The sequence below is a fragment of the Ranitomeya imitator genome, chromosome 1 (assembly GCF_032444005.1).
Source record: "Ranitomeya imitator isolate aRanImi1 chromosome 1, aRanImi1.pri, whole genome shotgun sequence".
Lineage (NCBI taxonomy): Eukaryota > Metazoa > Chordata > Amphibia > Anura > Dendrobatidae > Ranitomeya > Ranitomeya imitator.
The window spans coordinates 164192030-164207762 of NC_091282.1; the positions used below are offsets into that span (position 1 = coordinate 164192030).

A 15733-nucleotide genomic window follows, 5' to 3' on the forward strand; every position below is an offset into this window, starting at 1 on the left:
AATACTGAGAGTAAATAAACTTAGGCATTCAACTTATGCAAAGTTTTTTGCAATTTATTGTAGTCATCAAATAAACGTTTCGGCCACAATGAATGGCCTTCTTCAGTAACAATTCCTTCAGGAAGATGAAAGCGTTTAGTGAACGCGGTGATACAGCATCGGCACATGAACAGTAACAACTGCGTGAAGGTAAAAAAGTCCAAGTTGGTGTGTCCGGTAATTGGAGGCCCAGAGAGGTGTGCCGGCGTGTATGGCAAAGACGCGGCATCCACCGCTAGTCAGCTCGTCAAATCTAAAAATATACGAAACCACTGCTAAAGAAAGCAATTTGCAGGGTTACATTTCAGCAATTTAATCAGCTTCTCTAGGCCTAGAATCGCATCCATAAATATTACTGTACATTGCTCAGTCTTTCCTTATATTTCTCTTGATGCAAAACTTTGTGAAACATCTACAAGAGATTGTAGTTAAAGCGGTTGTCCACCTCACCTCAACCACTACGTTCCCCCCAGTAAAACAACAGCAGCAATGGTAAAGGCGTATAATGTATCCATAAAAATCAGATGCAGCATGGATGTTCCTCATGGGATGTGACTTTTTTGTGCTCCTATAGACTTTAATAGGTGAGTCTCATCTGAAATACAGAACAAACTAGTGCATGCTATGATTTTCTTTTCACATGGACACTTGGTCCAAGTGAAAAAAAAATGTCATCTGATCAGCCTTTTTAAATGACAGTCAGTGTGCTGTCTTTTTGCTAGCCAATTTTAACTTGGATAGCACACATCCTTATAATATGCTCGTCTGATTGAACTCAATAGCTAAATTTCCAGAAGAATATGAATAAGAAAGGAATATCAAGGAAAATGGCCATTTTTTATCTGTAGAGTAGTCCATCTGTCATCCGCAATTCCACTTTTTACATCCATGCAACATCTGTTTTTACATCCATAATTAAAAAAAATGCAAAGTTTAATTCAGTTTCCTATGAAATCTTTGCAATGGATCAGTTAAAAACCACATCAATTATCACTGTTTTTTTGTGCTGTTCATGCGCCCTCCGCACTCACGGACATCAAAGAGACCGAGAACTTGTCTTAGCCTAAGTTGACATGTGCTATGAAAAATTGCCCATTTTTCATTCACAATAAATAGATATTTTTTTGTCCGTACCGTATAGTCAACCATTTGTTGCTCATATGTCCTTTTTTTAACATCCATATGCCTTCTATTTTTATACATTAATAAAACTAGACAAAGCGGAGTACAGTTTCTTTTATTAATAATAATAATGGTAATTGATCCATTGAAAATAGATGTCGAACGGAAGGGTTTGTGTGCTATCCATGTGATATTCATTTTCCAAATGCATAGCATGGACCAAAAACTAGTTTGTGTGAAAGTAGCCTGTGCGTAATTAGATGTCCGATCACTTTTTCCCTGATTCCTCTTTTCCATGGAATTTTCAAGTTGGCCCTAGGTCCCATCTATGGTAGGAAAAGCTCAAATACATAGAGAGTTTATGTTCTTTTTAAACCATTGTCCATGTTTAGAGATGTATTATACATTAGTGATGAGCGAGCGTGCTGAGATATAGTGTTATCAAACAGGCAATGACCGCATATGTTGTGGCTGTCTAACAGCGGCGAGACATGTATCCGTGGTGACGAGAACATATTACTTGAGCATCCGCGATACTCGGATACGCGATACACCTGAGCATGCTTGGATAACACTATCCGAGCACGCTCGCTCATCACTAGTCATAATATATTCTACGTATAAATGGCCTTATCATTTCAAAGAACAAACACAATATTCCATTAGAATTTCCAAAACTCCAAGAAGACAGTAACTAAGAAATGGGAAGATTAGATTGAACTTTGTCTGTATTCATTTTGGACACAACAGAGTATAATACTGTAAGGACGTTGAAGCCATGGTCCCACTTGGAATTTGTCTATATCTTTTACTTAATGTGTCTGCTAATACCATCAGAGAGATTTACTGCTCCGGACTCAGGAAACACAGTACAAACCTCCGAGAGCGCGAATGTGCAGTCAATACATAATGTCTCCCCGGGTGAGCAAGTGCTACACAAAATACAACATGTCGCATGGATCGGTCCTTCCAACAGGTACAGCCGGATGCGTCCAACAGTGGAAATGTCAGCATGAAATGTGGTAAGAAGTTGTAATGCACAAAAAATATTTGTCTGAAAATAAAACATTTTCTACGTGATTACCATATAGTTCTTGGAAAAATGGAAACAAAGATTGTACACTGTGCCTAAAGTATTATTGTAGGAATTTGCAGATATAAAACAAGTTTAAGCACCATAGATCAATATGTGAAACATTTTCCCTGTGTAAAGAAACACAAATTTATCCTAATAAGCAGTTTGTGTGTAATACTGCTATATACAAGTAATACAAACATACATGTTCCTATATACAGAGCATCAATGTTTTATACCTTACCCACCTTGTGGTGCTTAAACATTTCCATAAGTTCTCATGTAATCTTTCAGGACAGAATGACACAAAATTTCTGATAATAATGCCGCCATATGGTGATTAAATGTCCAACTAAGGACACACATAGTAGTGCCACGTCGTGCCTAAATACAAGCAGTATGAGTGCATATACCATAGAATTCTCGTTTAATAGTTCTAGTTTTTGCTCCTATAGAATAATGTCAGAGGTAAGGTCCATACAATACAGCCATTAAAAGTGCCTATATGCCAGTGTATACGAGTACCATCCACAGTGCCTCTGCCCCTTGAATACTGCCAATCCACCAATGGTGTAGCTTTAAACTCCCAATGCAAAATCACCAACGAGTCCCCCAAGTATCACACATTTTTAATAGTGTTGGATTTTTCACCTGCAGAAAAATGGACCTTTTGGGCCCTATAGGCTCTAAGGCCCAGATGTGATGGTTACCCCTGCACTTACTATTACTATGTCCCTGCAGGCCATGGTGCTCGTTGACAGTGCCAACTACTCTAACCCAAAATTGTGAAAACTGAAGTTCCCTGGTCATGGTATCCAACACAATAGTAATAATTCTGCAGGCTGCACTTACAATGTCTAAAACCTACAGGGAATCATAATAATGTACATATTCTAAAGTTTATTAAATACAATGCAAAATCCAATAAAATACTATGCATATTATACTGTATGAAGAAAAGTAGGGGGAGGGGAGAAAACATGCCCACCATGGAGCCAAGGGACTGTTTGACGTGAAGAGTAAAATTGAGAGGTATCTCCTACCATACAAATACAGGCCAAAAGACTAGATACTGTAAATGCAAGCATTTACTGTAGATGTGTATAGAAAATGTAAATATATGAGGATATTATCACGGTCCCATAGCAAAGCAATAGAGAAAAAAGATTAGTTAGAAATTACCTTTAGCCATGGTGATGGACCTGAGACCATGACCTCAGAGCTCCACCACCTTTAAGTACAATGTGGTGCAAATGCTTTCTGAAGGTTTTTGCAGACTCTATTTGCTGCTTTAAGCTTAGTATGTGATGTCCAATTAATCTTGCATTACAGAATGGATCCATCTTGGAACCAATTGGAAGACCATTTCCCATGTTACTTGTGCTACTGTGAGCAACCTGGGTGGAGTCCACCCAGGTTACTGTGAGCAACCTGGGTGGAGTCCACCCAGGTTACTGTGAGCAACCTGGGTGGAGTCCACTCAGGTTACTGTGAGCAACCTGGGTGGAGTCCACTCAGGTTACTGTGAGCAACCTGGGTGGAGTCCACTCAGGTTACTGTGAGCAACCTGGGTGGACTAAACATGCTACCATAACCTGCAACATCTCCGGACCAGTGGAACTTGATGATTTGTGTACCCAAGTGCCTTCAGCATGGTAGCAGCCAAGGCTGTAAGCGCAGGGATTTCTGCGTGCGTAGCTCATACTCGATACTGAATAAATGGAGATGCTTTAAAAAATTGTTTCTATATTTTTATCATTTGCGTATCATTAACTTGTCTATCCAGCCTGTGATTTTTATAATTCCATGACTTCTTGTTGCTGTAATTTCAATGTTAAGAAGAGTATGTATCAATTACATTTCTACTAAGGGATTCAAAAGCCAAAAAAGGCGACTGTTTCCTTGTTGCTTACTGATCTCCAATACTTGCCATAAATTTTTGTTGACGGGACAAAATTTTTACACTAATGTGAAATTTATTGAATACCAGACAAGGCATGCGACACAAAACAAAGTAAATGAATTTCTTATATTCATGGAAGCAAAACCGGATGTTTATCTGATGTCTGAAGAGGTATAAAACTGATAATATACATATAGGAAGAGATTATCTCAAAGAAAAGAAAAAAAGAAAGATAATATAAAAAAAAGTCCCCAGTGTTATTAAAAGTAAAAACATCTGTGGAAACCATAAAGCACGGAGTGGCCGAGGTCAGGAAGAGGGGAGCCAAATGTCAGATCAGTTGGGGCTAACATAGGTTTTACTGTGGGAAATGGAAATTGTTGTACATTTTCATGACCATACCATGTGGTTTTGAGGATTTACTAGACAGCCAAAAATGGCACAGAACTATTTTTAAAAGCATAGACATATAATATATACTGTCAGTAGAAGATGGAAGGATTAGCGGATAAGTCACCCACCCAACACAACTTAACCACAAATAAAGTATTTGATATTCATGAAACATCAAGCTACACTCTAGAAAAGCAAAAGCGAACACTAGAACATAAAAGAAGGTTTTCATCAGGAACATAAAAGCACAAGAACCATTAAAAACATCCAAAAGCAAAATATTGGCCCAGATGGAGTTGCACATTTTGAAAATGATCTCAATCCTCAAACACAAAGAACACAGTTTAAATCTCACACGTCCAGTGGAAGAATTCCCATCTATCAACCATATCAGTGACCGGCACCACTATGATGTCATTTCTCCATGTTTTTGATGCACAGTTCATTAGGTTAAACCTAAATCCACTAGTTACATCCAATTCATGTTAACGAGGTCAAAGAAGGGCAAATGTGGAGTCCAAGCTGATCATCGGAGCAATTCCATGGAATAGCATATGAAATACAGGAGAAAAACACTTGGAGTTTACAATGCTTAAAGTAGCAAGAATACATGGAAAAATGACACTGTCTTAAGGGGGTCTCATATGCCAGACTGACCGCCCCTTTACTGCTTTCTATCTACCTTATATCTTTCATTAGTGTAGATATATAACATGTTGGATTCCAGCATTTGCACAGATACAATTGACTAATAACATGATTTTAGCAGACATTGTGTTATACGGGACTCCTGTAGTACACCTTCACTTTGTATGTTTCCACAGTATCTGGGCATCAATACTGCTCTGTTGTCACGCTCTTTTTAATAATGTTTGTAATTTTCTTTATTTTTTTTTTTATAATAACATTTGTTAAACTTTAAGCATTATAAACTCTGAGTGTTTTTCTCCTGTATGTAATAAAGTTTCTTAAGTTTATCCATCTGATAATTCATATGTTGTGATAACGATTAAAAAAAGTTGTCCAATCATACATAAAATGTGCCGTTTGATGCTTTTCTTAAAGGGAATGTCACCAGGTTTTTGCCACCTAATCTGAGAGCAACATAATGTAGAGACAGAGATCCTGATTCCAGCGATGTGTCACTTACTGGGCTGCTTAGTATGGTTTCGATAAAATCACTGATTTATCGGCAGGAATTTATCAGTAAACCTGCTGCTCTTTAGTCCTCCATATTTATGTTCTCTGTATAACTCCTCCCCCACCACTGATTGGTAGCTTTCTGTGTATACTGTGCATGGGCAGAATCAGTGGTGTGGGTGTGGTTAGAAGGAGCTCAGCATTTCAGAGAACTGCTAGATCTGCAGCAGATAAAACAGTGATTTTATGAAAATGACAGCAAGCAGCCCAATAAGTGACACATCACTGGAATCAGGGTCTCTTCCCCTATATTTTGCTTTGGGGTAGCAAAAGCCTGGTGAGAGATTCTCTTTAATGGGCTGTGTCTGGAATTGTAGCTCTCTCATTAAAGTGATTGGGGATGGACTGCAATACCAGAAACAACCATGAACAAGTGTAGCACTATTCCAGGAGAAAAAAAAGTGATAGAAATATATTTTAATTTCTGGACAAGCCCTTTAATGTTTTAAACATTGAAATTGAATCTGGTGATAATGGTACTTCCTCATAAGATTGCATTACTCCACATAGGTCAGATTTTATTGCTTCCATGTTTTATAATGAAGAATTTAGAGGACAGCTGTTTTGAGGAGTGGGGGTTAGATTGGTTTGTATTCTTGTTATATCTTGATGCTGGTCAAGTATGTTAATAACTCCTATGAGGATGTTATTTTTCATATATCAGCAAAGTTGGATCTATCCTGAAGGGAAAAGCACTCCGGGGAATTCCTTAAATATAATATATTGCAGGCTTATCATGTTTATCTGAAATGCAGCACAGCACCTCCGTGACTTTCCCAGGGTCCAGGACAATGCGCAGTCCGCAGACAGAATACCAGAAATGCTATAACCATGATTAGGACCAATCCAACTTTAATAAGCCCACCATAAAATATATGGTTTACAGGATCATGGAAAATAGAGCTTTTAATGAAAAATATATTTTTACAGACTCACAATTATATTGCGCTGTATGAGTTATATAACAGTCACAACACTCTGCATCTATAGGATTTGGAATTGTGGTGATTACTGATAAACATAAACTGGCTGCTGTGATTTACTTTATGTAATAAAGGTCCGAACCTAAACATATAAAAAATAAAGACCACTTAAGTATTCAACATTCCTCCAGTCAGCATGTATGGATTTCAGTGCACAAAATGATATTTCAAACTTGTATTCATTGATAACTTGGAGAACTATGTTGAAGGGGTGGTCCAGGTTTGACACAAAAGTCTGTAGTTACTCTATGTGACTGCAGATTTGTGAATCCTCACATCACGCACAGCGCACGGTCAGGATGTCAGTTCACTTGTATTGAGCAAGGCCGTGCATGTCAAGTTGGGATGTGGCCGGGAGTATGTATATTGCATACATGCAACGGGGAGAGGGAGGGGAATCCCAAACACTAGGGAAGGGGGAGTGGAGACTGTTAGACAGATCTAATAACACCCTGTGTCGCCTGATGTCCCTAAATAGGTTCCGCACCTATCGCCGAGCAGGAACCTAATCCCTGCCTGACTCTAGCGATAGGCCCTGAAAGGGAGAGGATGGGGTTATGCTAGTCAGCCCCCACTACAACTAAAGACAGAGAGGGTGGACAAACAAGGATATACATTCAAGAAAAGAGGAGGGGGGAGAGGGAAAGTTAGGAGCTTGACACGCCGAGACATGATTCTGTAATCCGTTGCAAATGAATATAGCTGGTGGGTGCTGTACCTGCTGGTGATTTCAGCTGAAGTAGAAGAAAGGAAAGGGGAATATCCAGCACGTCCATCCAGTGTAAGTAAAATATCCAAAATTTATTGAAGCCGTGGTGCGCCAGAAACGTGTCAGGCAGAGAGAGTCTCTCTCTCTCTTTTAATATTGTTTTTTAAAATGCTTCAATAAATTTTGGATATTTTACTTACACTGGATGGGCGTGCTGGATATTCCCCTTTCCTTTCTTCTACTTCAGCTGAAACGAGGCTATACACTTAGCTCGAGAAGACCACCGAGATATCACGCCAACAATCCTCCAAGAATACTACAAGAAGACACTAGCCGACTGCTAGTACTTCCAACCAGACAGATGAAAATTGAGCTCACACTAGCACCTGGTATTTAAATCTTTAGCAAGGGTGTGTTAAATAGCAGCAGAAGGTGGAGGTTATGGTTGGCTCCTAGAGGGAGAAGGATATCACTCCATAACAGAGATACAAAAATCAAGAAGGTGCTTGCAGAGCTAATCGCAATGACCTTCTACAGCCGGATCCAGGATGACTGTCTGTCACACCCGTGACAATTGCTCCCCTTTAATTGGGTTATTATATGAAAAAATCCCTGCAGTATTGTACAACATTATTTTAGCTTTATTGATGGAAAAAAACATGACTCTCCAGTGTATTTTTATCCCTTTTAATCTTTCTACTCACCACTCTGCAGCTCTTGTCTGTTCAATTACTACGGGCAAGCAGCACAATCATATCTATCTATCTATCTATCTATCTATCTATCTATCTATCCATGAAAGGGAGGGACATAATAAGGAAGTGACTGAAGAGGCTACATGTCTGTCCACCACTATCCACCAACATTTTGACCATATGTGAAATAACGGGGTGTGCTAATAAAGATACAAAATACTAAAGAATATACAAAGCCCCACAATATTTTAAAAAGGATAAATGATGCAAATGCAACTATATTCAGCTTGAATACAAACATTTTTTTTCTGTCAACTATTACCGTATATACTCGAGTATAAGCCGACCCGAGTATAAGCCGACCCCCCTAATTTTGCCACAAAAAACTGGGAAAACTTATTGACTCGAGTATAAGCCTAGGGTGGAAATGCATCATTTACCAGTGAATTTCAAAAATAGAAATAGATCATTCTTGCCCCATAGCTGTGCCATATAGTGCTCTGCACCGTTCATTACTGCCCCATAGCTGTGCCATATAGTGCCCTGCGCCGTTCATATTTCCCCATAGCTGTGCCACATAGTGCTCTGCACTATTCATATTTCCCCATAGCTGTGCCATATAGTGCTCTGCACCGTTCATATTGCCCCATAGCTGTGCCATATAGTGCTCTGCACCGTTCATATTTCCCCATAGCTCTGCCATATAGTGCTCTGCACCGTTCATATTTCCCCATAGCTGTGCCATATAGTGCTCTGCACCGTTCATATTTCCCCATAGCTGTGCCATATAGTGCTCTGCACCGTTCATATCTCCCCATAGCTCTGCCATATAGTGCTCTGCACCGTTCATATTTCCCCATAGATGCTCCACATATATCTGTGCCATTGCTGCTGCTGCAATAAAAAAAAAATGCCACACTCACCTCTCTTGCTTGCAGCTCCCAGCGTCCGGTCCCGGCGTCTCTCCGCACTGACTGATCATCGCGCCCTCTGACCTGAACAGTCAGTGCAGATAGACGCCGGGAAGATGGAGCGGCGCCCGGCGGCTGGAACGGGGACAGGTAAATATGCGATACTTACCTGATCCCGGCGTCCGGCTCCTTCTCCTGGACAGCTGGTCTTCGGTGCCGCAGCTTCTTCCTCTGTCAGCGGTCACCGGTACCGCTGATTAGAGAAATGAATAGGCGGCTCCACCCCTATGGGTGGTGGAGCCGGTTATTCATTTCTCTAATGAGCAGTCCCACGTGACCGCTGAATAGTGAAAGAACTGCAGCACCGAAGACCGTGGGACGGCAGGGGGAGCGTCAGGATCGCTGGAAGCAGGTAAGTATGCCTCAGCGCCCTCTCCCCCTCACCCGCCGACCCTGCCACCCACCTTGACTCGAGTATAAGCCGAGAGGGGCACTTTCAGCCCAAAAATTTGGGCTGAAAATCTCGGTTTATACCCGAGTATATACGGTACTTATATTTGGTAAATGTGTCCAAATAAACATTAAGTGCAATTTTAATTAGAGGTAACATACAGTAAATTAATGATTGAGGTAATCATTATATGAGACAAATGTGTGATTTTCCAGGAACACGGTGGCGCTCTCTCTATGATGTGTAATATAACAGCACAGCTACAAAATCATCTGAACAAGTTCAACAAGTGTATTATACAACATTATACCATAGGGGAACGCCTGACAATAATTTGCACAGTATTACATGGTATTACACAGAACCAATATTTACATTCTATCCAAACAATTTCATGGCCTAAAAATGGAAATAATATGGGAAAAGTCCTGGGAACATGGGAGACTAAAAACACTGCAGAACGTGGATATGAACGCAGCAGATGTGGAACACAAACAAATATTTGGCTAAGTGACTTTCTATCAGCATATTTCATCAGAGAGAACACATTAGTATGCAGGGAAATCTATAGATAAATATTTATACATCGTGCTGCATATTTGACATATTTTCACACACAGATATGACTGTAATAATGAGATCAATTTCACATAGACGCTGTATTTTCTAAAGAAAAATGTCCCCAGAGAAAGGAATATTGTTCTGTAGCCACTGGCTCTATTTAGATCAAACATCGCAAATTACTGCTGGTAGAATATGAGCACTACCGGACGAAACCCTAGGAAGAGCTCCAAGATGCAGCCTAAAATAAAAACACAACTTCATACCTCCTGCAGCAGCACCGTTCCTCCGCTGTGTCTCTTGGCCGTCACGAGATGTGGTTATGTCATGTGACTACTGCAGGCAATCAACAGACACTGATTGGCTGCAGCTTTCACTATTCCATCAGAGAGAAAATACTCTTTCATGGAATATTAAAGGCTGCAGCTGATCGGTGAATGCCGATTATGATATCGTGTGCCAAGCAGGAGGCACAGCACCGACATCAGAGGAATGGAGCTGTTTTGGGAAGGAGTCGAGCTATTTATAAGAGGCTGTCCAGTAGTAGACAACCCCTTTAATGCACAAGTAGTCTGTGTCTTAGCTTATGCTTGCCTGTCATTTATTTCCCATATTGTCAGCTACTTGGTCGCATTATGCCATCATTATGACCAGTGACTTGTTGCACCGGGTAAAGCTTAGGTCTGAAATTCACTTCCTCCATCTTCAGAGACCTTTGCTTCTGCTTTGACCCAAACTAAGCTTTACACTGGAGCACCGCCTGTGCATAAATGCTGTGGTGTATAAGCAAAAGTTCACCATAAAGCTAAAAAAGTTAAAAATATGAGGCAATTGGTAGAACTATACAGGCACAAGAACCTTAAAGTGGTACATTTTCAATAGGTCTTGGAATAAAAATAAGCTCCACAATTGGATGTGTTAAAAAAAAATATTCCAGTGCTGAGATAATCTTATAAATGTGACCCTGCAATGTACTGTGCAATGGCTGAAAGAACATGGTTAGCACCCACCACAGCTCCTAGTCAGGGGTGGAAGCAAAAATGTAGAAAGACAGGACAGCACAGGGTCGCAACTGATTCTCTCTCAGGTAACACATTTCCCTGCCTGTTTTATCACAGCAAAGTGTTTCTGCCACATCTCCAGCCCTCTGAGCTCATCATAAATCAAGTCAGTGACACATGAGCTCAGCGGCTGCCGAAGCGCTTACATCACTGACTTGATTTATGTTGAGCTCAGTGGGCTGGAGACGTGTCAGAAACACCCGCTGCTGTGATAAAACAGGCAGGGAAATGTGTTACCTCGCAAAGAGCAGCAGTTGCAAGCCACTGCTACAGTATGTCATCTGTATATTCACTTTTTCTTCTTCCTCTGGCCCGAAGATGTGGTATGATCAGATTATGTTCCTGCACAACCAAACACACTCATTACACAGTACACAGCAGGGGCACATTTGAAAAATCTTAGCACAAAAACATTTATTTTTTAAACATACCAAATAGTGAAATCTATTTTTATTCCAAGATCTATTGATTAAAATGTACTTTGTTCATGGGACAACCTCTTTGTTGAATGAGATCCTAAGTATCGATGTTACAATAAAAAGGAAAATCATTCTTACCTGAAAATTTCCAAAACAGCTTCCTCCAGGTAAAGTGACGTAACAAACAAATGGTGGATCTGGAGATGGGACGGACTCATAGGCCACCAAGCTTTCACTGGGGAATATTGCCCTTCTTTTCTCTTTTTTCTCCCAGAACTCTTGAAGTAATGCAACTACGTTCACTGCAATGGATAAAGAGAATAGGAAGAATTACATAAATCTCCATTAATTCTGTTACTTTGTTTAGTGATTGGATTATATATAATTTTATTCTTAAGATGCAAGAAAGAAAGAAACTGCAATGTTTAATGTAAAACAGCAGACACTTTGTAAGTTTATTCTTATGTGAAATTAATTTGCATAAATGAAAATTTGCTGATGCAGTTTTTATTTTATGATGCAGTCAAATGCCAAATATGTCACCAGATTACAGATATATCATAACAGAAACCCAAAGATCATATATGGTACCTTAGCGAATTGAATGTAATATGTGGCATTTTGATATCTGTGTACTTTTCGTTATAAAATAATTGCACATTATAATACTTAAAGGGTTTACCCAGTAATATTTAATTTTTTCTTATGTGCCTAACAACTTGAAGGCAGGTAGTTGCTGGATCCTCTGTTATGCCTCATCATATCAATCTGTTTCTTATTTGTTTTTACTTCTGCTTTCTCACAACTCGCCCACCCTTCAACACATTCTATGCACTCTCTCCATATCCACCCTCCCTTCTCCCCTCTCCCATGTATAACTCTGAGGCTCTACTGACATTTCTTACCCACTCCAAACCATCAAATACCTCCATGCAGCACTCAAAACGCTCATACAAATCATCCCACCACCTGCTCTTTCTGTTTTTTCTCCTTTTACTAGTTGCAGGCGACATGTCCCCCAACCCTGGGCCTCCTTCCACCAGCATACATTACTCTCCTCCAGCTGCATATAGAAACCCTGCTAATCTTATTAACATTCAGTGCATGCCTTCTCCTATCGCTTTCCACTGTGCTCTCTGGAATGCACGGTCTGTGTGTAACAAACTAACTTACATTCACGATTTTTTCCTCTCTAATTCCCTTAACCTTCTGGCTATTACAGAAACCTGGATCCAGCATACAGAAACCACGGCCGCTTCTGCTCCCTCTTGTTTGGTGGGCTGAAATTTTCACATACCGCCAGAGCTGAGAACAGACAGGGTGGAGGTGTTGGTTTGCTCCTTTCATCACAATGTGCTTTCCAGGTCATCCACCCGGTTCCCTCACTTACATTTCCTTCCTTCGAAGTCCACGCCGTCAGACTCTTTAAGCCCTTCTCCTTGCTAATGGTGCTCGTTTATTGCCCTCCAGGCTACTCCCGCCTGTTTCTAGACCACTTTGCCAACTGGCTTACTCACTTCCTATCCAGTGACATACCCATCCTCATCATGGGAGACTTTAACATCCCCATCAATGATCCCCTCTCCCAATCTGCCTCTCATCTTCTTTCTCTAACTTCTTCATTTGGCCTCTTACAGTTTACTAATACACCTACACATGAGGATGGGAATACTCTGGACCTGGTTTTTTCGGCTTGCTGCACGACTTTACTAACTCCCCTCTCCCACTCTTGGACCACAACCTTCTTTCCTTCTCTGTCAAGAATTGTCTGCTCTCCCGGGACACCCCCACCTACCACACTTATCGGAATAAATGTACCATTAATACCCAGCAGCTTATGGACAATCTTTAGCCCCCATCTCCACCCTCTCCTGTCCAGACTTAGCATTGTGACACTTCAATAATACACTGAAGAATACCCTAGATAAAGCAGCACCTTCTACACGCAGAAAGACCTGACACAGACAATGGCAGCCCTGGCACACTATGCAAACATGCTTTCTTCAGCGTTGCTCAAGGTGTGCAGAGCGGCGGTGGAGAAAATCTCCTTAGCAGAAGACTTCATCCACTATAAGTTCATGCTCAAAACCTATAACTCCGCCCTGTCACGCTCACGCCCTGACTGGTGGGCGTGAGCTCGGGGGTTTTGTGGCCCCACTGTGCCACAAACCAGACTACCCTGGAAGGGGCGTGACTGACAGCTGCCTGGGTTTTCACTGGAGCCTCTGATGGTGAGGTCAGGCTTGTGCAGCAGGCAGCTGCCAGGTGCTACTCCAGGGTGGTGTCTGGCTGTGGCTGCTGATCCCACTTGGGAGACAGGAACACCTGGATTGGTGCGGGCATTAGGCAGGACTGGCAGAAGAGCAGGGCTGGAACACAGACGAGTAGGCTGGCACGGCTGAGACAGGGCTGGCAGAGACACGGCAGAGAACTCAGGGCTGGCAGAGACACGGCAGGAAACAGGACTGGCTAGGACAGCAGGAACACAGGACTGGAAGGCAGGGCAGGAACGGCAGGACTGGCAGGAACACAGGATTGGGAGGCACTGCAGAGAACACAGGACTGGAAGGCAGGGCAGGAACGGCAGGACTGGCAGGAACACAGGATACACAGGACGGGTTGATGTGGTGTATGAATCAGGCTGCACTCTGATGACACCCGAGTGCAGTCCTATTGTGAGTGTGATGAAGGAACAGGTAGGGACCTGTTCACACAGGAGGACCAAGTAACAAGTAGAAGGTGGAACTAAGAGAAGAGAAGGAGAAGGCAGAGCCAAGGACGGAGCCGCAAGAGGCGGAGCCAAGGGCGGAGATGCTGGAGGCGGAGCCAAGAGCGGAGACGCTGGAGGCGGAGCCAAGAGCGGAGACGCTGGAGGCAGAGCCAAGAGCGGAGACGCTAGAGGCGGAGCCAAGAGCGGAGACGCTGGAGGCGGAGCCAAGAGCGGAGACGCTGGAGGCGGAGCCAAGAGCGGAGACGCTGGAGGCGGAGCCAAGAGCAGAAACGGAGCCAAGTGCAGAAACACAGGAGGCGGAGCCAGATAGTACCGCAAAGAGCGGGGCCAGATGGAACCGCAAAGAGCGGAGCCACAGAGCAAAGCCAGAGAGTGCGAAGCAAGGTCTGAGTGCAGAGCCGCAAGAGTGCGGATTGAAAGCAGACAGAAAACACAAGGAAAGAAAGCAGGGAAGAAAGCCACAGACAAGGAGACCGAGAAAAGACAAAGTACAGACAAGGCAATAGAACAAGACACAGGGACAAAGACACAGGGACCAGGATATTCTGCCTCCTGGAGTGCGGACTACAAGAACAAGGCAAAAGCACAGAGAAAAGCTCAGAGGGAATAACTCAGAGCAAGGCCAGGCAAACTCAGCAGCTAAACACTAACTGAGCTAACACATTGCACAGGCCCAGACCACAGGGTGGAGCTGCACTATATACAGGAGGCCTCTTGGTAATTGGTCAGGAACTGATTAGACAGATGCACCTGATTCCTATAAGAACCAGAGAGTTCAGGCGCCGGCCCCCTATACACATAGCCATGAAGCATATACAGAGCAGAGACACAGAACATGGAGCTGGCATTAAAGAGAAAGCACATCATGGCCTGGAGCAGTGGGTAAGATTGTGTGAGAGATGTGAGGCCATGCTGTGATGCCAGCAGAGTTGTTACATGCCCTTCATCTGGCCAAACAATTCTACTTCACCACACTCATTATCTCACTATCCAACAACCCAAAACGAACTTTTGAAACCTTAAACTCCCCCCTGAAACCTAAAGTACAGGCCTCCATCACCAACCTCAGCGGTGAGGATCTGACCACTTATTTCCTAGAAAAAATCAACCACATCCATCAGGATATCTCAGCTCAATCTCCTCAGTGCCTGGAGCCCCTGCCCTGCCGCACCTCAAGCTCACTAGACATCTTTGAGCCTGCTTCAGAAGAAGAAGTTTCCAAGCTCTTCGCTTCTGCTCGGCCTACCACCTGCAACAGTGACCCCATTCCTTCACATCTCCTGCAGTCTCTCTCACCAGTGGTCACCACTCACCTGACTAAAATATTTAACCTCTCTCTTTCTTCAGGTATTTTTCCCTCCTCATGTAAACATGCCATCATAACCCCTTTACTTAAAAAGCCATCCCTGGACCAGAACTGCACTGCTAACTACAGACCTGTCTCTAATTTTTCCTTCATCTCTAAACTCCTGGAACGCTT

The 15733-nt window shown here is 42.4% G+C and overlaps 1 protein-coding gene across 2 annotated transcripts in view; it reads right to left on the reverse strand.

Annotated features, from left to right (window-relative positions):
* Positions 1-15733, reverse strand: part of LIX1 (limb and CNS expressed 1) — a 285142-nt gene that overhangs the window by 166808 nt on the left and 102601 nt on the right. For both annotated transcript variants that reach the window (XR_011318406.1, XM_069752093.1), the window contains exon 2: positions 11661-11824. Coding sequence is in view for 1 of the 2 variants with exons in the window: in XM_069752093.1 (XP_069608194.1) it covers positions 11661-11824 (164 nt within the window). In the remaining variant the exon portion in view is untranslated. The remainder of the gene's footprint in view (positions 1-11660; positions 11825-15733) is intronic.